Here is a 27881-nt window from a genome sequence, read left to right as displayed (position 1 = left end):
TCGCCTACGCATCGCGCGCAGCACCTTGCGCCCGCGCCGCGCCAGTCAGCAGCAGTGGCTCGTGTTGGCTGAACCATCTATAGGGCCATCTCCTTTTTTTCTTGCCGTAGGTGAGTGGTGCCAAAATTATTTCAAAAAATAACCATAACGAAGTGCGGTTAAAAGTGAAGTGCTACAGCAATGTCGTGGAACCGGAAATGATCGGTCTCTAAACGCGTGAGTGCAGCAAACTGTAATGAAACCGCCCGTGTTCAAGTAATGTTCTCAAAGAGTGCATTAGTGACGTGCAATGGACCCTTTCGTCAGCGAATGCTCAACGCTAATGCACAGTTAAATCGTGATGAGTAATGGAGAAAATACAGTGTGACGTCATTACTCTTCACTGTCTTCGTATTTTACCTAGGTCGTTGGATAATTTACATAAACCGACGGTTTGGATAAGTTACATATATTTTTTAATATGTGTAATAAAGATGTAAACGAAATATAAGTAAAAAAATAAACCATACACATCAATAGCTTAATATCAGCAAAAAGTTGTGTATTTTTAATAATAAAAATAATTTTGATAAAACGTGAAAAGTAATAAGAAAAGATATCCTGTTACCTTCAGTGCATATGTCCGGTTTCCCTCAAATCTGAAACCCGAGTAACCGTTGTAGCATGCGCGCACCAAATTAGGATGCGCGCGGTTTCAGCCGGCCTATTTCAGTCGCGCGCGTTCCCGAATAACCCCGACTGCGGCCGAACGCACCCGAACCTAATTGTGGAATTTTCATTACGCTCACGTTGCGTTACCACACAGAAATCGTCCAATTATTTTATGCAACGCTCAATTAAAATTGTATCATTGTTTTTAGTCTGAACATTTTATCGAATCAAGAACCATTTTTTTGAGTCCTTTTCATGCACAAAGCGAAAAATTTTAAACTCGTTAAGCGTTGACAATTTATTGCAAAAAAAGACAATGCAGTTAAAAGTATCAAGTGTCAGTTGTTCGCACCTAGGCAACTGGCAACTCTCCAAAATGGTTCAAGTAACAGACGTGTTTTTAATGATCGTGGCCAAATACGCATTTCACCCGTAATGTATCTTTTTTGGCTATTACACTGTTTGTCAATACTTCCGTCATGTGGCAATGTATATTACTGATTCTATATTATGAGTTTTCATTTAGTACACACAGAACTAAACTAAAACAAGTAATTACATTGGTTTTTATAGGTGTCTGCAAACTTTCATACACATTTTCTTTTCAGGACACCTTAGACCAACACATACAAAATGGCGGATGATGATGTAAGGTAAGAAAAAGAAAAAAACTTCGAACTTCAAACTATAATTTTGAAAATTGTGTTTGATTATAAATTTCTACTATATTATAATGACTTTTTCAACTTTAATCGTGTATGAAATATTAGTGTGTTTTTTGAGAAGGTATTAACGCTTCTTTATAGAAAAATGTTGAGACACAAATTTAAAATGTAATGTATACATCACTGTGTAAGCTAAATTTTAAGCCAAGTATTCCAATTTATACACCAAATCACTCGTCGTAGAGCAACGTAGTTCCGCCAAGTGTGGTCCTACCCTTGCAGGAAAATTTTGTTATAAGGAATTTTACATTAAAGTAAACGATTATTTCTCAACACACGTAACATGCTTTTTATATCTGTTTCATTGTATTTTCTTCGAAACCCGCTTCACTTGGTTATCGCCTGGATCTGGAATTGACCTGATGACGTCACACTCCAGTATTGAAAGCCAAATGCCCTCGAGATGCAGGTAATTATATATTGCTGTTATTTATTAACAGACGTTTGTACAAAGAGCCGTGCAATATGAACTGTATAAGGTTAGTCCTATGGACTAATATATTTTGAAGATTTCGGAATTCAGATTCTGGAAAAGAAATAGCGGGAAAGTAAAATTTTTTTTCATATTTAAATGATTGATAAATATTGCTGAGCTCTTTGGCAACACCGCAATACATTGGTCAACTGAACATAATACTACTACACCTTTTGAAAAATGTCGATTTATCATTGATATTTCTACTTCAAGTAATATAAGAATTGTGAATTGAATGAATGAATTCTCTACAACAGATATAGTAATATCAAAATGAAAACATAAAAGTGTCTATAAACCCTTGAATTTTATTATATACCACTTTTTTGCAGCCTCTGTATTTTATTGAAATATGCGAACAATAATAGTAAGTTGACCGTCATTAATCGCTGCACTAAAGCTTCAGTGCACAAAGTGACGTTAACTTGTGCTTTATATGTCTACGATTAAGGTCCATTATCTATTAAAGAGTAGCGGAAAGAGTTATGATTCGGCTACAAATAGTATTTTGTTATTTTGAATAAGTAGTAGCTGACTTGTTTCTTAATAGAGAGGTCGACGCTTCGAAGCAGGGTTGTTGCTAATGCAAGTTTTTTTACACATCGGCGGATGCTGATATTTTGGCATTAGCATCAGAGGATGTGGATGTAGATGTTGATGCTGATTTTATGTATTTAAACAAGAAACGCGATAAATGTGCATTCTTACTTAATCGATCTACATAAAAAGTTTTCTATTTTCTTTGGTGTTAGAATAAAATATTTTTTGAATCAATAAAAGAATCAATCTGCATAGAACTTTATCAGAATTTATTTTGAAAACACCAACTTAGCTGTTTTTTCGGCTTACAGTCTGTTTCTGGAAGGTCTGTGCGTTATTCCAGTGCGCCTTTTAGATCATGTCACGATTCGAACGTCCGTAATTAATATCAGCATCGATGAATGCTGATTCTGATGCGGGTGCCGATATTTTCATTTAAGCCGATTATCCTATATTTTCATCTAAGCTGATATTCGCAACAACCCTGGCTTTGAATCCGTCTTAATATGTGTTTCATTTATAAATTACGTATATTTTTTAATGTTCATTAGCAATACCTGTCGCTAACGTAAAGGAAAATATTGTGACATGAAATCTGCATGTCGAATTAGATTCACAAACCTTGGGAAACTTGCGAAATCTCCAACTCGCATCGGGCCAGTTTGACCGACGATGCAGTGGAACATATTATAATCATAGCATAATAAGACATGTATGGTAACTCCAAAAAATGTAGAAGTGTGGTTTGTATGTGTGTATGCCCGCTGTGCGCAGAGTGTGATGCACACATTCGCAAAATCTCGCAGTGCACTAACGTTGCACAGCGCGGGTCGTCACACGCGTCATTCGTTGTAGAACTGAAGCGTTTGTTCGATGTTTAAGAAATAATATCAAATATGTAGTAGACGTGTTTATTGCTGTGTTTGTGGTTGTTTGAAGAAGAGTACTTTAAACTCGAAATGGTTCAACATTTCATTTTTATTATAGTTATTAATACAAAGATCGAACACGTACAAAATACTGTAGTTAGCTGGGTAGCTGGTACCTGTAAAGGTTGAGTAAAAGTTGTGAGGAAGGCTGAGTGAAGAAATAGATTCTCATAGAAAAAGCGGCAAAATAAGGCGTTAAAAACCAAAAACAGAGACTTCATTTGTGTTTTATAAACATACTTCCAGATATCGATAATCGAGATAGCAATCCGTGATGCTGGTAAAAATATCAATACGCAAGTACTGCATTTAACAAAGGTTATTTCAATAGGGCAGGTACAACTAAAATAATAATGTGACAAACCTACGCTCCGAGCGAAGTGTAGGCATTTACACACAAGGATTTGCCCTACTTGTCTTATTTTTCTATGCTAGGTTGACGATGACTATTGATTGGCGAAAAACAGCTCTGTTCCAAACCGTTTTGGTAGAAAATGGACATAATTCTTGAATTAATAAGGGTAACACGTGGGTGACACTTTATACACACTAACTCACTGTTAAATTAAACATAAGTGCACAATATTAATATGCACCAAATCAACAGGTTTTTGGACATAACATTTTACTCGGAATAAGTGAAGTAAAATTTAAAAAATATATTTTTAATACAGTTGCTCAAAACGTGGTATTTTTCGTACTACAAATCGTGCCGAAAGTTGGAATTTTCGCACTAGTGCTTTTTACTTTTCCATTTTTTTTTTAATTTACTGTTGTTTCAAATCTTAAGCACAGAACTAAAGAAGTTGTATATTTATGTGCTTTGTGACGTAAGTCATTCGTCATTAAAACTTATATTTATTTACAAATACTATATAATGAACGTATCGAGTGGAGGTCCACAGTCTCTGCCTACCCCTGAATGGGTGACAGGCGAGATTTTTATGTATACATTTGTTCTATGTATTACAGATAAATTGTATCTCACTACCGTGCACGGGTTCCTAAAGAAGTTTAAACAAAAGTACCAGGACTTCATAATAAGAAAACTGGTTACAGACTGATATTACAGAAAATAACAAAAACAGCACGTTAGAACTAGATTTCCATAGACTTTTAAATAATGGTTGCAGTGGTTGTATTTCAGTATTTTAATTTACTAGCAGAAAATGAGTTTTTTTTAAATACTGTTTTATTTTACTTTCAATGTAGTTTTTTCGCAAATGTATTAAAAAACGTCGTTTGATGCACGTGCGGATTTGTCATTTTCACTTGTCTCGAGTCTTGAAAAGTCTTGAAGCCTCGACACTCGTGAATAATGACTAACTTTCCGCACTTGTATCAAAAATAACTATTAAATAATACGAGTATTGTTACATCCAAAAATAATAGGCACGGACGCACGTAACACCACTTACTATGTTATTTTAATACACAGCACAGCATTATTCTAAATCACCAAAATCCTAAATTTCAAACAGCATTTGTAATAAAACAATTAATTCTATTATTCTTTTATGCAAATTTTTCAAGATATTAATAAAATAACTTGGAATCCTGATCTTGTTAAGGTTAGTAGGAAGTTGTTCAATGTGTGTATGTGTTCAATGTGTAGACCCATCCAACTCCTTGGTAATTTCCTGTAGCCTCTGTTACAGTCGTTTCTGTAGCCTCTGGTATTTTTGCTCATTGTGGATTTTGCAGAAGATTGCTATCCAGTCTTGCCTCTAAAAGTTACTCGTAATTTTTCCGTGGTAGTTTATATTTATGTATGGTTGTGTCTATTCAAAGTTACAATATTTTATTGAAATGCATTAGATTTGTACCTTACATTTTTATTGTTCTCTTTACTTTAATAACAATAATGTGCTAAATAACCACTTGAATTACCTGGTTTGAAACTAGGAAATCCCTGTACTACACATACGAGACGAAATTAACTTTGGAGGCAATACCTAAAAACACCTAGGCCATATCTTGTTTGGCAAAAATCCATTTCCAAATTGGTCCTTCCGGGAATCGAACCCGAGAGCTCGTGCCCAGAGTGCTAAGCGGTAGGCAACAGAGGTCGTCAAAACTTTTTAAGTTTCTCCTATCGCCCCAATGTTAACTGGAAGAAATTGCTACTTAGCAATATAACTCTTTCTAGTTTGTTACCAACTGTATTTTGTTCCTATGTGCATTAAACTATATATACTATTTAAAAAAAATGAATTGTGTAATAAAAATTCAATGTATTTTGTTCCTCGTAATCACATTTAACACTTTAAGTTTTTATTTAAACTTAATTCTAATATTATTTTGTGTTTGCTTTCAGAAAAAGCGTCTCGAGGAGGTAAAGTAGAAGACCGAAGAAGAACAACACTAACACTTTACAAGTAGTTGTAGAACTTAAACGAGCATATTTAACTTTACATTTTATGTTTACAGCCTTTCATCAAACGTAATAACAGGCAACTTATAAAAAAAATTAATATAATTTAGGTTCGTTGTATTTCTTTTCACCCTGCATATTTTGTATGGGAAAGTATATTTTGCAATTGAAAAGCAAATTTTGCAAATTGAAAATTATTTTGCTGAAGTTGTTTATTATCACGAGTATACAAATTCATGCCTCTATACGCTTGTCCCATTACACAAAGGTATCTATGTGTAATGGGAGAAGACAAAGTCGTAAAAAGTTAATTCGATCAGAATTACCTCTTTATAGAAACAACAAAAAATAATGGTACCTATACATGTACAATCATGCATTTAGTTATCATTTGGGTTTATAATAACCTTGGTTAAACTTACTTCTATGATGCGCTTTACATTCTAACAATTAGATATAGTCATGTTAGTTCAAGCTTACAAACCATATACTACACTTACTTTTACAAAGTTTAAATGTCATCTTAAAGCCATCTATACTTACACTAAATACCATAAAATTTCTTAAAGCACGTAGGCATACAATTACCATATAATTGACTATGTCCAGGCGAAGAAGGCCAAACAGGCCGAGATCGACCGCAAGCGCGCTGAGGTGCGCAAGCGCATGGAAGAAGCCTCCAAGGCCAAAAAGGCGAAGAAGGGTTTCATGACACCAGAGAGGAAGAAGAAGCTCAGGGTAAGTATATTCTCCGTTTGCTTTTTCTCTGTTTTAGAGCGGTGTATTAGTAGTCTTGTAATAATTGAAATATAAAACAAAATTTCTTAATGAGAGAAAAGCCCAGTTCAACCACATCGAGATTTTGAGAAGAGAAATGTCTATCTAATGCTTCAAACACATTGCAATATCTTTTGTTACACTAGTGAATTATAAGCGGTAATATACTATGTCTATATGTCGTCTGAGTCCACTGTGCACTCTCCAAGATGTACTATGTTGTGTGCATCGATAAAACAGATACTAAATGCTGTCTAATCCTAACAGTTGCTGCTACGTAAGAAAGCCGCTGAGGAGTTGAAGAAGGAGCAGGAACGCAAAGCGGCCGAGAGGAGGCGCATCATTGAAGAGAGGTGCGGTAAACCCAAGAACATTGACGATGCAAACGAAGGTAATCACCCATTTTTTCTCTACATGTATGTATAATACAATCTCTTATCTTAGCCACATCCAGTCTATTTTTCTTAAGACAATTTAATGACGAAATACTACTTATCTTTAATATTTATACACACTACAATTCACGACGTATTTCAAACCACATTTTTTTATGTTGTTGTGTATGTCATATTATAGATACCGTTAGACAAGTTTGCCGAGATTACCACGCCCGCATCGGTAATCTCGAAGATGAAAAGTTCGATCTGGAATATATCGTTAAAAGGAAAGATATGGAGGTAGTGAGACCAGCTGCCACAGAGCCGCTCCCTTTTGGATTGAACTTACAAAACTTCTTCTTTAACTTTGTGGTGGTGTCGAAGTGGTTGTTGTTCTATATTTCTGTATAACAACAGCACTATCTAGTGTGCAGGGTCATGGGATACTTATCCGACCCTTTGCCTTCTTTAACGCGTTTCTTCTTCTAAGCTCCATGTGTATTCTTACGTGCGAACTTTAGCTTCACCAACCTTCTATTTTTTCCGACATTAAATTTCTTTCTGAAACTCACACTAACCAGCTGCTGCCGCTGGCCGCTAGGGCGTGTACGTCTACGACATGGCCACATAATCAGTTCGGAACGCGAGTAACCATAATTAATGTTGTAGCGGCTCTCACGAGCATCATTACCGGTTACCATCAGCGTATTATCAAGCTAGAGGAGGAGAAGTACGATCACGAGATGGAAGTAGCCCGCAGACAGATGGAGGTCTGACTTGGTTTGCGCACAACGAAATTCATTTCGCTCTTCGTTTGAGTAGCTCATGCCGATAATGTGACTAGTTTAAAATACTGTTTTGTTTTCGCAGTCGACTCATTATTTATTTATTTATTTTCGGAGCTGAATATAAAATTATACCCATCCTTAACCGTGTGGATAACAAAAATATTTGGATAGCGCTAAATAACAAGGACCCGTTGTAGCAACTCCAGAACTGCAATAGTTTGTTACTGTAGATATTATCAGCGAGTTTTCAGTCAATAACAATAGTCTATGACGCAGCGAATATCCATTGACGCCCACTTTAATTGATCATGTAGCTTCGCTTACGCTTTGATTCCCCCAGTGAAGCGGTCCCAGTCTATAGTACCTACACTACTACGACATAGATCCGCGAGGAGGCCACCGTGTGCCCAAATGATAACATACTTAAAATGTGATTGTGTTTTTCTTTAGCGGAACTGCAGACGATATGTCAAATGTACTGGCACAGAATATACAACCTTGAGGGGGATAAATATGAGCTAGAACGAGCGATCCAAATTAGGAAAATGGAGGTAAACTGCATACTAGGATAGGGAATGCACATGATATGAGTTGATACTGATTTAGTTGTTACGACATGACATGATAGTTATTCGGCTCACCGCACACATGCACACGTCCGCGTCGCCCGTCGAGAGACGCAGGCGCAGGCCACTCACATCGATGCCCATGCTCATTCTGCTGGCTCAATAATCTGTGTTTCCTTTTTCTATAGCAATGCTCAAGAGAATAATACAGGAGTATTATGACCGCATGTATGTGTGTGAGGGCCAGAAGTGGGATTTGGAACATGAAGTCAAGAAAAGAGATTATGAGGTATTGACCAATACTTTATAACCATTGTGAATATCACAATCATCGATTCTGTAACAAACGTACGCGTGTGACAGTCGAGTTGATACATTGATAACGCTTTGTAATTTTTCGGTGGTTTGTTGTTGAATTGTAAATAACGGTGGGGCCGGATCGGTAGTGCTGCAATGCAATGTAGAGGAGTTGTGTACGCGTGCCGCGAGCGGTACTAAGGTGGTCGGGCGGTGAGACGTGCGGTGCAAAATCGATCTCCGCCGGCGCCGGCGGCGCGTCATCCGACATGGAGCTTACACCATTAATACACTAACTAAGTAACCGGTAACCGCCATTGGCGTAACAGTAACACTGCACTCACTACTTGCGCGGGCACAAAGCCCCGCATCTTCGCATGCTCGTCTAACTTCATCAGTCATCTTTCGATTCTCGTCAACCTTCACTTGTCTGGTTCACATCATCGTCTTTTTGTAGCTCCATTTGGGAGTCGACGATGTATGAATGAGACAATCCATTACCACCATCTTCATCACCATCATCATCATTTTCGTCATCATCCACGATAATTTTCAGTCATATGCTTATTCTGCTACAGCTTTGCTTGGTGCATGATAATATAATTAATAAGTAACAACAACGCTTCCAAGTCCCAATTAATGAATCCTTGATATAGTATGGCACTTAAATATTAATATCTTAATATCCAGCCCCGACGCTGCATCCGCCAGTGTGTCGCTTCATGTGTGGTGGCGAGCTTAGTGGCCTTACTGAATTTTCTCTTTTTGATGAAAACAATTAGAGATGCCGTTAAACTATATTGGAACGCTGGACTGGTTCCTCCATTGGCACACGCAAGTGCATAGTGTAAGTGAAACTTCTTGTTCCAAATCTCCAACTTTTCGTGTATGTGCCGTTACATTCCGCGCGAAATGTTTGCGTGTTCGGTTGCTGAGATATGCCCCATAAACCTTTTGCAATACCTACCTGTATGTTAGACACAGAATGTTAAATTGAAAGTGCCATGCTCTGGTCGATGTTGCCCATCCTTTTCCCACGAGTTGAGCCCGAACGGCTCCCGTTCACGATGGACGATTACATCATATCCGGGACACGGAGTGGTGTATGCTATGCTCACTTGCGAGTCCAAAGACACTACAGTACATACTTACTACTACTACATTGCAAGTCTGGATCGATTTTGCACCGTCACTCTATTCACACTTATCCGACGTCGAATCTTCCACTGAATGTTTATTGAGCTGATGTAGGGAGATCTACGTGCTCCCCAGGAGACTCACTCGCATATCGATGCAGCGGTCAATATGTTACCACTTCGACCTTGGACTAGCCACGTCGCGTGTGTTTGCGAGCATCATTCTTCGTTAGGTGCTGAGCCCAGCGTCGAAGAAGTATAATATTGGTGGCGCTCATGAAGTTTTGCACATGTATTATATATGCAGCACTTGATTTAAATTGTGCGGTGTTAAGGGCACAGGAGCTGCAAGGGACCAGCTACCGCCACGAGGCACGATAAGTAGAAGTGATGCACGTGCTAGAGATTATCACATGGTGTAGTAGTTAGAGGTTATAGAAATATTGTACAAATAGATGTATGAGTAAAGAGCACAGGCTAAAGATATTCATGGATATGGGACTGACCTTTACGTGAATCAGACTTACTTACATACTACAAAATTAAACTTCATCTCGCAAATAACATAGCCTAATATGCGCCTATATCTTATTCTGTGCTTTTCTATCACCGTTTACTTTGCCGATTTCAATCTGTGATATACAATTTTCCGTAACATTGTGCATTTCGAGTGCTTCTATATGTGCTTTCTTTACAGATCTTTGGAGTTCAAGCTTTTCTCGTTTTACGTTTCTCTTTGTGGATTTGCATGTTCTTGCTACTTTTTTTTGGAATAGATTACCTACGTTTCACAAGTTTTATTTCTAATTTTATTTTTGTTTCCTATTGAGAACAAACATTTATCTGTAAAATGTAACATTTTGTTGTTAATACTTGTGGAACGAATATTTCGTATCCTTGGTATAATTAAAGCCATATGTGATATACGTTACAAATGGCATACGTTAGAAGTGCTTATATCACATTAAAGTGATAAAAATATGTTAAATTTTATAACTTTTCCGTTTAAGCATAAAAAGTTATCGACTAATTTCGTTAGTAGAATAAAATTTTTAAACCTTTTCCTAACAAGTTACCATTTTACAGATGTGGCCTTATTACACCTTGGGTGCGATTTGTTTCTATTTACGGATACTTGTTTTAAAATCTGTAAATATACTTTTACATTTCTGAGAACTTACGCTCAGTATCTCTTCATGAATTATATTTTTTAATTTTCCATCAAATTATTTCATTTCCCATTATATTTCAGTTTGGTATTTTATCTGTCTTCTTTTATTTCAAGTTCACTTTGTTTCCATTCTTTTCTAATTGTTTATTTGTAAACTTTGACATTTACTATAATATAATTTTATGTTGCCAGATCGCTGACCTGAACTCTCAAGTCAATGATCTCAGAGGAAAATTGTAAGTACCTACTTATATAAAGTATTAAGTTTAATATAGTCCATTAATTTTAAGTGTCATAAATGTTTATTTCATTAAATGACTTTTTAAGATTTTTTTAATACCGCCATAGAGTTGCCTGCTTATCGGTATTCTACAGGATATATCACGGAGATTTTGGGATGGAATTGCAAAATTTGACACCGCCTTCTCCTTTCCATCATCGGGGAACTAGACGTGGGCTGGGGTTCCACCCCCATGTTGTGGATATTCCCAGGATTCGCACAAAGCGTTTCGCTTCCACATTTATACGGCGAGCGGCTAGGGAGTGTAATTCCCTGCCTGCGAACTTGTTTCCCGAACGCTATAACTTGGATCTTTTGAAGGCGAGAGTGAATAGGTGTTATTTACGTGTGCATGCGACATCGCCGATCCCATCGTCACTTTCCATCAGGTGAGATGGAGGTTAAATGCGCACTTATTTTTTATATATAAAAAAAAATTACACCATTGTTCGACGATCAAATAACCGAAAACTTAAACAATAAACAAACAAGAAAAAGTCCCATAAATTTATCGTAACAAACAAGTAATTTAGTGAAAACGCACTATGGGTCTCAAGATCCTAGCATTTTAGTCCAACAACTTTATCCTTTCATGTAAATAGCGACACTTCTGTGGACGGCGGGTAAGGTTGCGGCCCGCGGGGGTGTTCGGGCATAAAATTCCTAGTTAGTTCATATTTCAACCATGTGCAAAGGAAAAGTGGTTGTATAGGTACGTGACAGTTCATAGCGAAGCCACGGCTAAGATTTACGGCGCGCGGGATCAAATTTGCCGTATGTGACCGGCATAATGTTACCACAAGTCCCGTCTGTCATATGAAATACGTTCTCGTGAAAAATTGGGTTGTTTACGGCTTATGGGTTATTTAAGGCTTTCATATAGAATGGAGCAATCAATATTTTGGTAGCGTGTAGATAATATTGGATAGAAAATACTAACATTCACCTGTTTTTGTTGATAATTGTAAAATATGATTATGAATGAAATAAAATATCCGTTGAACGATATCAGCAGCCCAGCGTTTACTTATTTATTACTGGTAACATGTACAATTTGTGCTAAATTGATCGTAAAAATATCACAGTGAAAGTACATGAACCTTGTTACGCCATTGCAATTTACTACATTCAGTTTAATCCAGTTCAGAGAGGTTACATGCAAATAATTATTGCAATATAAAAAAACGAAAACGAAATTACATTAAATTATTCGTATATGGCGTAAAAATAGCTATAAACAATTTGACCTTCAACTAAGTACAAGTAAATATATAAAAAAAAAATTATGGTTACAAAGACTAAACCGCTAAATAGAAGGTATGTACGAATATCATTTAGTAGCAGTAGAGCTCCTTGTGAAAGAGTTAGTCCAGGGAAATAATGCCACCTTACCTATTTCTGCCACCAAGCAGCATGTGAGCGTTACCGTGTTCCAGTTTGGTAAGGGTGCTGGTGAAATACATTCATATGGGACTTGTCAACTTTTCTCTCACTACTCTCTTTGCGATTTAAAGCTCTGACTGGCACTGCAACTGCTATGGATAGGCGTGTCGCTTACTACCAGGCGCACGACTTGTTCGTCCCGTCTCTTATAAAAAAAGCATTGGTTATTTCAATAAGCACCACGGGCGCTAGATGAGAAGGTTCCGGATTGGACCCCGTTGATCTAATTTGAGAAACGAACTTTTCTAAATTACTTCTGGTTTGGGAGTTCTGATTACTGCCCATGACTTCGTTGCTTTAGTACTTATTGGTACAGTAATTTGAGACCTCGTAATTGGTGTGGTGGTCTGGCATGCTATTGTTATTAGTTACTGAAGTAACAATTGACAAAAGTTTTAATTATAAAGTTCGGTACAATGTACAATAATAACAACATACCGTTTGGTAAAGTAGTAAATAACTATACTTGCTCAGAATATCTGACGAAATAACATCTCAATAAACCTACATAAACCAAGTATTTACGCTTTCGCGATTGTTACACATGACAAATACGTGGGGCGCACTATAAGTTTCCGGAATGAATAAGAAAAAAATACTATAAATGGTCAGAAATGAATTTATTGTTATCGAAATATTCTCCGTTAGCGTTAATGCACTTTTCATACGAATGAACCAATTTTGAAAACATTTATGCCACTCCTCCGTGACAATCTCTGAAACATATTTTTCATACTCTTCGATAGCCTCTTCTGGTGATGAAAATTGTTTGTTTCTTAATTTTTGGAAATAAATAAAAGTCACAAGGTCGGGACTGTACGCGGGATGGCTCGTAAGGCTCATTTAAAAATTCATTTGTCTGTCTGGCCGTGTGAGAACTGGCATTATCGTGGTGCAAGATGATACGGCGTTTACAGTTATTTTTACGAAGTTTGTCAATAACTTCCAGTAAACAAATGGTCGTGTACTATTCATGGTACAACGATTCTCCAAAGCAACAGTAGCCACGTGACCAGTTTTATTGAAAAAAGAAGCAATCAACCAAAGCTTAGAGGTACCCTTCAAAACCGGAACACAGTAATGCTGACATTGCTGCTTGGCGGAAATAGGTAAGGTGGCAGTACTTCCCTGGACGAACTCTTTTACAAGGAGCTCTACTGCTGCTATATGTATACTTATTGATTGTTATAAATATTATGATGTTTTACTATCATGATATTAATTTATTTTTGAGGAATTATTCCACTAGTTGTTATAAATATAAACACAAAGATCCAACATGAAGAAAAATTTCTTCTGGTTGGACTGGAGTGGACTCGAACCAGAGTCTAACTTAACTGAGCTACAGATCGAGTCAGCAGACCTTGCGAATTGATTTGACTTGGACTTTGACTCTTTGAAAGTTCAGTATAGTTAAAATGTACTTAAATTTCACATAGGACATAAAACTGAAGCCGGAATTTCTCTTGAAAGTAGACGGCACATTTTTAGGCACGTTTTCAGCTCGCAGGTTGTGCCGGTGAATACAATTACGCGGTGGTGTAGTGCAATGATGCTACACCGCCACCAAGGATGCTCCCCTACGTACTTCACTGCCTTTGTTTCACTGCCGCAATTAGAAGGGGAATTCTCATTGTAGAAAATTCGAAATTTAAGTATGATTAAAAAGGAAATTGTCGCTAGAAAAATAAATTAAAATGAAAGGTATTTTAATTATTTCTTTAAAGATTCACTCAGAAAACCCATTAACATATATCTCAGGGTGTCGAGCGCAGTGGCAGTGCCCCTCAGATATTTGCGATTTAAAGCTCTGAGTGGCACTGCAACTGTTATGGACAGGCGTGTAGCTTACCATCAGGCGCAAAAGGCCTAAAATATGGGAATGCATTAGTCTCGCTTTAAAATATTATTAATAAAATTGACAAAATCCAGATTTTATTTAAAATAATGAAAGATTTTCATATTACATTCTTGCTTTGTAAACAATAGGACGTTCGGTAACTTTCATTCGAGTTCTGAATAACGTTTGTAGCCTTTGCCGGTCGAAAAGTACGGGTAATCGTACGAGTGTGACGTCATTTCGGTTCGGTTTCGGATCCGACACTTTGACGTTCGATTCGGGTGTTGTGAATAAAAATTAAAAGAAATCGTACGATATCTAATCGAATCGGTCGACAACTGAGTTATCGTAAGGTTCTTAATCGACCTGCTTGAATCAAACCCTTGCGTGACAGATCAGCATGATAATCGTTACAATACGAAGGCGGTTTGAATAAGCATTAAATAAAGGAAAATATCAATTAAAAACTAATAATTTATTTGAACGTACTGTTTGAACGACCATTCGTCTTTAAAAAGAATGCTAAATATAGTAATTTATTGTATTGTATATTTATTTACTTCAATATCTAAGTTCCGATTAGTTTGTAGAGGCGTTAGGGCACTATAAACGTATAAAGATTTGCCAGTTATTTTGTTCCGTGAAATAGCGCCGTAAGTGTTAACTTTGATAAATGTTTCTGTTTGCCAAATAAAGAAATCAGTTCTTCGATATTGCAATATGTAACTGGTCGAAATGTGTCATCAGCTTTTGTGACGATCCACCTTTACGGCACCCTTACCACCCTTAATATCACTCTTCCACCCAAAGCCAAAGTCAAATAATAAATTTTGTTTCATAAGTAAGCAAATTACACTTCAAATTATCATATTGATTAAAGTCTATTCGTAGTGCAGATTCGCCTGAAATAATGAACAAGAAATGCCAGGGGTTGCTCCTTATAAATGCCTCTAAACATTTTGCATACATTTATCATTTACAATATTTATTTTAAATATCATAAGCACGAAATAACCTACAAAAAGTAAACGTCACTACCGCAGAGCTGTACAATAATCTTTAATATAAAGTTTTTGTTTCACTGTAGTTTCAAACTTCGTGAATGGCAAAATTTAGAATAGTTAAATATCATCCGGAACTCAAAACCGACAATACGGCATCAGTGGAATGGTACGTTTATTTATCTTTATTTATTATTTTCAGCGTCAAACCCACACTGAAGAAGGTGTCCAAATACGAGAACAAATTCGCAAAGCTCCAGAAGAAGGCTGCCGAATTCAACTTCCGTAACCAGTTGAAGGTTGTTAAAAAGAAGGAATTCACCCTTGAAGAAGAAGACAAAGAGGTAAACATAATTATGTTCTATATATATTTATTAATAACAACGTGAATAGAGATTTAGTTTCGAGGAAGCTATCGGATACCTATGTATTTTATTCTAATGTTAGTATAATTTTCGAATTTTGCTGACGTCATGTTTATACTCTTAGATTGTACAATGGAATCTATTAAATATTTCGATCTTTCTGCAGTATGTATGTAATGTATGTACACAGATGTATCTACATCTTTATTACAGGTGTAATGGATTTACTTTTAATGACTAGGTCTTTAGTAGAATGTTTAAAAACAACCCATAAATATGTCCAAACTGTTGGAAATTTGATTAGAGATGTCACAACTTTATGACAAACGGTGGTTTGTTAAAATCACAGACAAACTTTAAACCACACATATGTTTACTAAATTTCACATTTTCTTCATACATTCTAACCACAGACAGTGTTTTAAAATGTTTGCCAATTATGTGGGGTTATTGAAGAAGAATTGCAACTTATTTCTCATACCTATCAACAACTAATTTCTCTCTCTTTCTCTTTCTATCTTGTTAATTTGCATTAAATTACTCCATTTTCTCTTCTCTACTTAAACGTTTATTACACTATTCGATTTTAAAGAATCCTATATCATGAGTTACTGTAAAATATGAGAAACTTTTGTATAAAATAAATCCATGTTCCTGATTAGAAAATGTATCTTGTTAAATTTTAATGTCTTGACAGAATCCTAAGGACAGATTGTTTAGGTTGATAATCGGATAGTGAACAAGCGTTATGTTGTAATAATTCTAATTAGGATCTTTCACTAACAACAGCTACATTTCTACTCATGTTCCAACAGGCTAAGAAAGCGGAGAAAGCTGACTGGGCTATTGGCAAGAAGTAACAGCTCACAGACAAATTAAACACAAATTGTTTACTTATACCACCATTCGAATGAACAACTCAATATCATCAATATTTGTGTTATTTAATTAGATGACGTCTATTTTATAAGTAATTTAAATAAATTGTAATTTATATTTTCTAAATCAAATTTTGGATATCCATTACAAAACCCTGATTTCGTAAGAGGTGAGATATGACAGCGTTAATATGGCTTTGTAATTGTGCAGTTTTATAGTCGATTCGTCTAGATCGCTTGAGCTGCGAAACAATTGAACAAAGATTTTTGACGCAATTCCAGCCCCCGAACGCTTTGCAGAATCTCTTTTTGATAATGTCAACGTTGTATGGGAATTCGGTTCCCGTTAGTGCTAATACTTGTTTATGTACTATTCCACTGTCTGTGACTAACACTCTGTCCTGTATATATACGCTGTTCAATACATAGTGTAGTAAGACAAGTATGATAACGTCACACAAACGTAGCAACGCGGCTTGTACGTGTGCACGCTCGCGGCGCGCCGTGTACGGACGCACACATTCGCATAATAATGAAAGACGCGTGGGACGACCAACGCAATGCAACGCGAATGCATCACACATACAAGCCACACTGCAACGTTTGTGTAGAGTTACCATACTTGTATTATTATACTATGTTTCTATACCTGTTACGATATTAAATGAAATATTTATTGCGTCCGGGGAATACTAGCAAATTGGCAAAACTACTATCGAAATTCGACACCACAATTGTAATGACTATACGCAACGAAACACAACATTCGATATCTATTCTGATTTACTATCATTCTAAAAATAAAATAGCCGTAGTCCCAATAATGATTATTGTTTGTCTAAATTATAAAACAAATGATAATGCGATGTTCCACAGGGAGGTGCCGGTGGCAAGGTAAAATATGCATCACGTAATAGACACTATTTATTTTTAGTCATTCTGCTCGCACTGGGCATGTAAAAATATATTTAGCTCGCTTGGAGACTCACCATTATTAGGATGGTGTATCACCGCGGTTTCACTCAGTTTTTGTCCGAACTTTGCCAGTTATATGGATGGGTTGGCAAAGAGTTTTCGAGCACATTATTTTGTATTGTCACGTGCATTTGGCAATTGAGATATATGACGTTGTTGTATAAAGGCTTCGTGTGGTCGCAACATACGCCTTGTAGGGCGTCATTTGTATTATACACGTGTACATAATATACGTTTTATGGACGTTTTAGGATGCTTTATATTTGAGCGTTTTAGGCACACAGGGTATGTGTAAGCGACGCTTCGAGAGTGTGAGCTGCTTTAGAAAAACGTCTCGACGACACGACATCGCGATGTGTATTTATGATTTTGCTGCTAGCATTCAAAAACCTAAATTATTCAAGTCTAACTGAACTTCACTTATAAGAATAATCGCCGTAGTCCAGGCTTTGAAAGCATTTTCACGCAAGAGCTTAATATGTTAGCAACAAAGTCGCGATAAAGAGTTAGTGAAGCACATTAGCCACAGTACAGTCAAGGAGACAAATGGTGTAAGTTAGCTCATTCTGAAGCGTTACCATTCAAATTCGCTTTCTACTTTCAAGTGATTAATTGTTGTTTTATTCACTTTGTAACTTGCATATGAGCTTTGAAATTATTAAATATATTATGCATTATCATGTAGATGATAAACTAAATGCTCAAACTGTTTATTTCCTTGACTAGACTATATTTGTCGGTGTTTTGAAGAAAGGGCAAAAGTGCCAGTTTGAAAAATAATCAGGGCAACAAGTTTTAGGTTTTACTTAGGTAAAAATATATTTACGTCCTGTTTTAAAATTAAATTTTGGTTTTAATTAAGTTTAAATTTTAATATTTAAAGTAGAATTTAAAACAGGTCGTAAATATTTTAAAACAGCCGTGAAAATCTAAAACGTGTTCCCTGAATTTTTTTCTAAATAGCGCCCATTCTACAAAACACCGCCGATATTTGCATTGTGTTATATATGTATTTACAGGCTTTAAGAATTCATTTTGAGAATGGTTTTATAAATTCGATAGAGTGACTAGTATTGCAAAAGCACAATTATTTATATAAAACATAAGTGGGGCGAAACATTGTCTGCATATTTACGTTATATCTAGCTTCTAGGCACTCTATCGACATCAAATCATAGCATCACTTAAACGTATAAACACTAAAGTCTTCATTCGTGTGTTTACAGAAAAAGCCAGACTGGTCCAAGGGCAAGCCAGGAGATCAGAAGGTAAAAGAGGAAGAGGTTGAGGCATGAAGTGTTAAACCCTACCAGAAACTATACAGTGACCATCATACGCCAGACCCTTACAAATGTGATATACCCATCATTACAGGGATTTAACACCTTTCCCAACCTTCCGGTTCCATTTATATATCCATAAAACGTTTTGAAAGTGTCAACACAAAAGCAACACAATTTTTATATAATTTATTTATTTATTAAATAATGTTTTTGTAAGATAAAATGATACGTTTAATAAAAATTAATTTTCTGTACTTATTATTATGTGTAGTGACGTCATTTGTGATCCTTACCAATGTACACCTTGTTCCTTAGTACCGACGCGTGGGTTGAGTCCTCAGTGCAAAATTATAACCTTCCTAGATTTGCATGTAAATTTGTTCATGTACCGCCGTTTTTACCGACTTCAAAAAAGGAGGAGGTTCTGAATTCAACTGTATTTTTCTTTTTTGTGTGTGTTTGTTACGCGATTACTCCGGCGTTTGTGAATCGATTGTGATGATTTCTTTTTTGTTGCAAAAATTTATACCAATCAGTATTGGTCCCATTTAAATTTGAAGAAAATATTGCAGCTATATGATACATATGAAATATTAATATATTTATGTAATACAAACACTTTTGACGCATGATCACATGTAGTTTTACTATATTATAGGGTATCAATTCTACAAAATAAATATTAGTGCATATTTAAAGCGACATAAAAAAAATATAAATTATTTCATTACACTGTAATGTGCTGAACTTTATTTTTTTTATTATTACATTATTATGGCGGTAATGGATTTTTACAATTTAATTGCACTGTACTTTTCTTATACGTTAAGATTAAGCAAAAAGTTTTATTGCTCGAAAAATTGCATTATTTCATTTAAGCTTGAGGTATCCAAAAAAAAAAAATTAAACATTTGCTAAATTAATTTCATAAATTCAAATTCTGCAGCATTCTTTGTATTTTCAAATTATTTATTTTATATCTTTACGATCAAGTCCATCTGTTTATATAAAAAAAACCGCCATTTGCAATATCTGTCGTTGTTGCGTTGTGTAATTCACAAGAAATAAATTAATTTTTTAAATTATTATCACATTATATATTATCACATTTGCGAAGAAATACATATATTATTTCTTCGCAAATGTGATAAAATACGTTGTAAGTAGGGCGGTAAAAAATTCCAAACCTCGAGAATAACTTTATAAACAAAAAAAAAATCGAAGACTTGACGTCTAATAGACTCACTTTAGTGTTTTTTTATTTACAGCCCTTAAAACACAATGGCATACTTTTTGATTTGTTAATTTGCTATATATTATACAGTGGGCATTTCTTTGAATTTATTATCGAAACTAAGTAACGTTTTAGCCCTGGCTTTTACTTTAAAACATTAAAAGTAATATTCAGCTTCTTTTTGTGTACATAATCAATTAAACCAACCTGAACAACTGCAATTAACCTTGACAAAAATGTAATAGCTATGTAATATTTCGAATATTATTACAATCGCATCGCGGGCTTACTTGGTACATATGTACCATCTATTGATCAGAGCGTTGTGAATCAAAAGAAGCGTGCGAATAAGCGGAGTTACAAGTGCAACATTTCTTCATGAGATTGGGTATCTGTACTAGTATAGTATTATATTATCTGTAACTATACCAAGGATATGAACTCTTGGTTCCCTTGGTGGATATTTTTACTAGAAGCAATTTGTGAATTAGGTACATTATGAATCTCGACCGTATGATTATAGTCCTAAACCCCTCTACAGAATGTCTGCGTTATAAAATGGCCGCGGCCATTACCATAAGATGATGAAACTGGTAATGTAGCAGGACCCAACGCAGGTGTCGGTTATCCTCGCTCCTATCGTTATGCATATTGTTTATAGAAATTTCGTGGCACTTTGTGTTCCTTATTGTTTGCAAATAATGATGATAGTCCTTTAGATGTTCTGTATATGGTTATTTTCTTACATTTTCAGCCCTATGTAGCTTTGTTTTAATCTTTTTTAAACACATTGGCACATATAGCGAAACTAAAAATTTATAATATAATATACTAACGTTTATATTGGAATAAATGAAAATTATGCATAACGCAGCAATGAAATAAATGTTTTTCAACATCGATTTAGTAAGGCCGAAAAAATCTGAATTAAACAAAATGTATTTTTTTTATTTTGTGACAAACTTTTTAGTTTGTAACAGTTTGTCGGTGGAAAGGCGAAAGTACTAAAGCGCCATTTTGGCCTTTTGGAGGTTAGTAATTTCGCCTTTTCAGTGACGAGTTTAATTGATTAGATCAACCGTAATAAATTAAAAAAAAACTTTTCCAACTAAAGATAAACAAATTTACAAGAACGCTAAATCAACCTCGTGCTACTCAATAAATCTGTATTAGTAGGAAATGAAAACGGGCGACTGAAAATTACAGTCGTTTAATTTTTTAAGCCAGTCTTTTGAAAACAGTGCTTTAATTAAGGATTTTACTTGTGTTCTGCTAAATGTACCGGTATGTGTAATTAACCATTGAGCAAGCCCCTGTTACGAAATATTGATAAAATTATTTTACACAAGTATTTGGCTCGTGTTATACCCGTGCAGGATAGACAGGCCCCTTTTTACTTCCACTCTCATGCATTATTACCTAGGTAGTATCTACATTATTCATTATATTCATTTAAAAAGCTTAAAAGCTTTTTCAAGGAAAATCTTCAAGAATTATTTCAAAACGTTTTCATGAATATAACTTTTTTTGTTGCGACTTCATATTATTGTTTCAAAAAATTATGTACTGATCCACTATACACATTTGAAAGTATAATGCATTATTGCACCCTCACAATGTTACTTCTTTCAGCAAGACCTTACAAAATGCACAATCAACGTTACGTGAACCCGAATTGAACCACACACTGCAGTGCCTTAACCAAGCTGTGTAAAGGGTCCAATATAACCAACCAGACTACGTTAAGTGTTTTTTAACTATTGTATGGTTCAATGTGTCACAAGAGTTCAGTTTAAATTTCAACAATACGTGATATTAAATACAATAAGGAAATTTCTTTCAAAATTTTAATACAAACAAAATAACATTTTTTTTTTGTTTTTTTTTTTTATTTATTTCCAATCAACTACTTAGGTATATTACAATCACAATTTTACAACATTTAAAAACCATTAAGGTTCGAGTCAATGCTGTTATTAATCTACATCGAAATTTGCAAATAATAATTTGCAAGGCCGTTTGGCCGGAGAAGCGCGATACAAACTACGAAAGGTCAAACAAAATCCCGAAGTGCGTAAAAATATTCCTTCAGTCACAGATGTTCAGTCCTTTCGGTAAGTTTGGATTAAATTGAAGCCCGTTGCTCCTTGAAAATATATTAAACCTCATGCTGTTTATTTTCCGCAATTGCTTTGTTAACGTGAAAAGGATTCTTGAATGGATTGAGCTACAGCAGCAGTAGTGTAAAATCTGCCTTGCGTATAAATATTTTTTTGAAATAAACCAAAATATTCACTAAACGTACGAAATGTGTACGTCTGGCTGTTCGTCGGGACGTACTGGTTCTAACCCTAAATAATTAAAGCAGGCTGAAAACTCTTCAAATTGGATGTATAGTACGTGTGATGTTACTTGTTGAGACAGATCGAGTTACAATCTGGCTTAAGAGCGTTGTCGTCTGAAAGATGATGTACTGACTAGAACTGAAATGGGGTTTGTAAAAAGGATGGATGTTAGTAGAGTAAACGGCCCAAATAGAGCGATTGAAGATGGAAGTGAGGAAAGGTCGACGTATATAACTCTACCAGATTGAGAATGTCGGCAAAAATGGTCTTGTCCTATTTTAATATCAGGAATAAACAGTAGCTTAACAGTATTCACGGGGCGTGGCAAGGGATTCGTTCCGACGGTGAAGTAAAATGTACTTAGTAAAGAGTAAACGGAATTTTTTTGGCTCTTGTACAAAAATAAAGGCTAAACGGGAGGTCAGACGGATGCTCGTACACATCGCGCACGCTAATAAATGCACAATATGGCCCAGTAGGAGTCGTACACACATTGAATTTAAAATCGTCAATATTTATTTTTAATGAAGGACAATTTTGCAGTTGACCGCTGATGGCCTTGACTGCCGAAAGGGCGAGCTGAAGGCTCTAGTAACCCTTATAAAAATTTAAGTAGTGGGCCAAAGGGCGTCCAGGCGGGCACAGACTTCGATTTAGGGCGGTACTGGAGACTTCCAGAAGGTCGTGCTGTAAGAATGAATCTCTACAAGCTAAATTGGGGGGCTCTTCGAGCTCACCGTTGAGGATGGTCACTTCGTGTGGAGTTTGCATAAGTTGCGATCTGGTTAGCCTGTCGTGGCGAGAGTTATAGCGTCGTCAGGGTTGTTAAGAACGTCGTCAATACATTCTTTCTTTACTCATTTTCTTATGGTGCGGAAATAAGGCATATTGAAATATATAATCCACAAACTTTGTCGAATATCAAACGTTCTTGCACGCTTCGGTGTTGTCGCCGCACGTTTTATTGGTATGAGATGATAAGGCGGAAGGTTCGTTTCTGTGAATTCAGCTGACTGAGAACGCGTTTCGTATGTGTGCGCTGGTATACTAATATTGTTCATAGATTTTGTGTTGCTGCACACTTCACATGTGCCACCGAGAAACCGTCATGCCATTCTACCGTAAGATCGTAAGAAACGTAAGGAGCTTCTATAAATTGCCATATAAGTTGAGGTAAGCTAAGAATCACACCAGTGGCAGCATCTTGGATAAAGTCTACATCGGGCAGTGTTCTGCTTTTTGTAGAATCTGATAGCGCAATAAAAGTTGTACTTACTATTTTGTTGCAAATACTGACTGCGACTGTAACGTTTAGGACATCATTGTTACAGGTAACTTCACATTGGACGTATGAGTTTCCTTTGCCACAACTACCTTAGGTGGTCTAAGTCTTAAGGTAGACATTCCAGGATTATACTCTACATTGAAGTTCCTGGTCCTCACGTTGGTCGCCTAGATATAATTGTGTACCACAGGGCGAGTGGCAAAAGGTTCGTTTCGACGGCGAAGTAAAAATGGAACTTTGTAGGCTGTTGTACGGGAGGTCTAGTTGGTGGTACACGTTCATTCTGGTTGAATAGGATACACATATTGAATTTAAAATCGTCAATACATTCTTCAACTACTTAAGATGCAGAGGGAAAATCTTAACGTTGCATTTTAGAAAAAGCGTCCAAGTGGTCAATGCCATCTAGCGTCATCGTGTCGAACTAACGTTCTGTTATAGTAATACTCGTATATGAACATGTATTTGAAAAGACTTATGCGAGAGGAGGAAGCGAAAAAGGTATGTCAGAAACTTACGTATGAGACGTAGCAAGTGGAGGTCCGCAGTGTCTGCCTACATCATTAAATGTGTATGGATGTTACCTACATCTATATTAATCTAAACTAATATTTCTAAAATTTAAGCTGCTGCAAATAAACGTCATTTCTGTAATCGAAAAATTTATTAAGGCAGATACAAATCATGACGATAAGTTTTTGTTGAATCAACCCATTTAAGATAGAAAAGTATTTTGAACAATAATTAAACTAGCAAAATAAATTGCTTTTTTGTGAATCATGTAAATTTTGTGAGGCTTAACGCTTAATTTTCGTATCATGAACGACTGATCTGTTTTATGCTGGGTTTATATTTGTATCATTTTCGCGCATCATATTTCCCTAGAGTATCATAAATGCGTATCAAGCTGTATAAATATAACATTCGCGTAAATCCAATCACATGACTTCAAAATTCTAACTCATGTGTAGAATGGTTTTGAATGTAACTTTATTGATTAATTCATTAACTACTCTTACCGCGAAGTACCTAATGTAGATTGTATGCATTGCGCATGCAACTATTATGAAAGCGTCATCGATGATAGCCTCCATGTCTGATACGCCAATCGGATGTATATGTATGGCCATATGTTGTTAACTATTAACTACCGCACCATCAAACATAATATACCACAACTACAACATATACCATAACAATCATTGTTGCTAGCATCCGTTTACCTCATCACGTAACTTCACAAGTTTCCTAATTTTTAAACTTTCCTGTGCTCATGGATATTATTAAATAGTTATTTCATGTATTTTCAGGCAAAAATTACATTTACCTTTTTATGGCCTGAAATATTTATATCTAAGGATATCTATCATTAAAGATAACGATAAAAAAATGACCTTTACTATGACTTGAAAAAAGGTGGCGATATGTTAATTTTGGGACAGCTGGTACAGACATGGCTTTTCCATTAAGCAATATGAATTTTTCAATAGACATAAATCCTGTACATAAGTTTTACGCTAAGAATTTTTTGCTATAAATGTAAATAGCTTCACTAAAGCTTTCTACTTTGATTTGATACATCCATTTTTCATTCTATTTAACTTTTAAAAGCTATCGCGTTATTATAATTTCCGGCTATAGCTTTTGCATATTTCGATCCCAAAGGGCACTTTTTTGTAAACATTAATGAATTGATAAATATAGGAAGGGGAAAGTGCGCCGCCAGCAGAGGGAGCAGCGCCAGCAGATGGTGCACCTCCAGCAGAAGGTGCGCCACCGGCAGAAGGTGCACCACCCGCGGAAGGTGCGCCACCGGCTGAAGGGGCGCCACCAGCGGAAGGGGCGCCGCCAGCGGAAGGGGCACCACCTGCAGCCGCAGAAGGTGCTCCAGCAGCACCACCTACAGATGGAGCGGCGCCCCCTGCGGAAGGTGCTACTCCTGCACCACCCGCGGAGGGAGCTCCAGCAGCGGCGCCTGCTGAAGGTGACTTTAACTATTTACTTCACAACTCTTATAAACCGGCCTTTGTGGCCGAACAGTTACCATGCCGGACTGCCAAGCAGAGGTCCCAGGTTCGATTCCCGGGTCGGGAGAAATATTCGTATGGCCTACATTTATTTCTCTCGTGAGTTTGGGTGTAATTTGTGGTTTTCTACGTGTGTGTCCATGGCACCCGCGACACAGGGGTAGTGCGGGGCTATGTTGAGTGTGTACGTTATTATTATTATTACTAGAGTTTACTACCAATTTCCATAGCAATTTTTGTTTTTTAAATATTCAAGTATATATGGTGTTATTATTAAATAATATTTCACAATACAACACTCAAATATTAAATAATATTGCACATAAAAAATCGACAACTTTAAGTAATTATATTTAATGAAAATTGCCACGGAAATTATGTAGTGAACACTAGTCGGAGAATGACCGATGAATTATTCCTTCAATAAAGTCTTACTTTAATGTCATGGATCTTCCAGATATTATATTCCAAATAAGAAGCGCTAATTTATCCAATGAAACTTAACTAATATTTCCATATTTGGAAAAATGAAATGTGTAATATTATACAATGTGTTTTCTATGTAGGAGCACCTGCAGCTCCACCTGCGGCATCAGCACCGGCAGAAGGTACCTATTTATTGCACTGCTATTACAATAGTGTTGTAACTCAAAATACGTGAAATTTATTATATTATATCATTACTGAACGTAAAATTTGATTCTCTATACGTCAAAAAAACCGTCGTTAGAATATTGTAAGAAACAATAAATAAATATCTACTTAACTCAAAATAAGACACACTTTATATGAGCTATTTCTGGCTAAAACAATCCTTATTCAAAAACATGAAATTATTGTTTCCATTTTTTTTTAAATATATTTGAAAAATTGTTGAAGTGTCTATAATAAAGTTTAACATATAAATTGTAATGATTTTTTTTGCGGGAAGTGAGTAATTACTTTTTCATCGATTTGGAGAAAGTCCTCTTTTTGAGTTAAAACATTATTGTATTAACAGTACGATATGTATGTTACGATCTTTACCTTAGAGAAATAACTACACTAACATTACTCGTAATACGAGTGGTATGCCTATATACCGAGATTTTATAACTTACCAATGACCACTGACAGTTGTCGAATAACAAACAGTAAGCGTAAATTTAAAAGAAAATGCCTTAATGCCTTATTGTAACAGGAGCTCCACCTGCGCCCGCTCCTGAAGCCGCCCCTGCGCCCGCACCTGCTGAAGGTACACAGATGTCATTGTATATATGTATATATATATATATATATAGCTCTAAGAAGTGATTGACAATTAAATTTTACTGTGACTGTGTTTTCAGCCCCGGCGCCAGCTCCAGCTCCTGAACCGGCGGCAGCACCGCCACCAGTTGAAGGTAAAAAGGAAGCACTGACCGCACAATTCAACTAACCTCTACTAGAGCAATAGAACGTTTGCACTAATAACAATTTACGCTGCACAAACAGTGTCATTTCTGGTGATTTTCTACATAGTTACTTTATCTGGGCTTATTCCTAGCTTGTGCTTACTTGCCTAATGTTGCCTAAAAATATTGTATTGTATTGTATTATATTGTCTAATGTATAATAATAATAACATACTCGTAGATACACGCCATACTGCATTTACTTGACTTAGATCCGTAAATGTGGTTCAAACTATGTAGCTAACAAGCTGAAGAGAATAAAGTAAATAATAATAATAATAATAGGTAAGTCAGCATAAAGCAATGTTGTTTAGTTTTTTAAATGCTACAGAAATAAAATGAAAATAGTAAATCTTCCACCGTTAAGGACGACAACAATAAAACGTGATTGAAGTCATGAATGTAATGAAATGAAATTATGATTTCTTTTTCAGCGTCCGCGTAAACGATGCAGCTCATGTCATTGCAAGTACTACGCTCGCAGCACTGTCACGGGTGTCATCTATCACCGTGCAACATCATTATGATTAGAACTAAGTATTTTTCTACCATTCATCATACATTTGTACATTTTGTATAAGGACTTAAAATAAATTTACATAAATTATTAATTGAATAATTCTTTTATTTTATATGCTTACAATGAAGATGCCTTGTCATTCTGAGTTTAAAAACATTCAGCTTTC

General features: G+C 35.9%; 1 protein-coding gene across 13 annotated transcripts; it reads left to right on the top strand.

Annotated features, from left to right (window-relative positions):
• LOC113235328 (troponin I) lies at positions 1-27773 on the top strand. 13 transcript variants are annotated; one of them, XM_026470991.1, is made up of 15 exons: positions 9-110; positions 1260-1299; positions 5638-5655; positions 6304-6432; positions 6739-6862; positions 8391-8491; positions 10999-11042; positions 15573-15714; positions 17490-17507; positions 18815-18856; positions 25440-25719; positions 26329-26370; positions 26943-26996; positions 27091-27144; positions 27630-27773. In XM_026470991.1, the coding sequence occupies exons 2-15, from the start codon at positions 1285-1287 to the stop codon at positions 27638-27640; spliced, it is 1074 nt and encodes a 357-aa protein (XP_026326776.1). In that variant the 5' UTR covers positions 9-110; positions 1260-1284; the 3' UTR covers positions 27641-27773. The 13 variants fall into 13 exon arrangements, with proteins under 13 accessions (XP_026326781.1, XP_026326780.1, XP_026326782.1 ...); XM_026470992.1 differs by lacking the exon at positions 8391-8491 and adding an exon at positions 8087-8187; XM_026470993.1 differs by lacking the exon at positions 8391-8491 and adding an exon at positions 7518-7618.
• Positions 27774-27881: the final 108 nt, after the last annotated feature.

The sequence above is a fragment of the Hyposmocoma kahamanoa genome, unplaced genomic scaffold (genome assembly GCF_003589595.1).
Source record: "Hyposmocoma kahamanoa isolate Upper Pololo Valley unplaced genomic scaffold, ASM358959v1 87, whole genome shotgun sequence".
In the NCBI taxonomy this organism is placed as follows: domain Eukaryota; kingdom Metazoa; phylum Arthropoda; class Insecta; order Lepidoptera; family Cosmopterigidae; genus Hyposmocoma; species Hyposmocoma kahamanoa.
Note: the sequence above shows the minus strand (reverse complement) of the source record. Positions and strands in the feature narration are given on the sequence as shown.

Coding starts and splice junctions, on each gene's coding strand:
- LOC113235328 (XM_026470991.1), top strand. Junction 6,863..8,390: donor CATTGACGATGCAAACGAAG/GTAATCACCCAT, acceptor CTTTTTCTATAG/CAATGCTCAAGAGAATAATA. Junction 26,371..26,942: donor GGCATCAGCACCGGCAGAAG/GTACCTATTTAT, acceptor TTATTGTAACAG/GAGCTCCACCTGCGCCCGCT.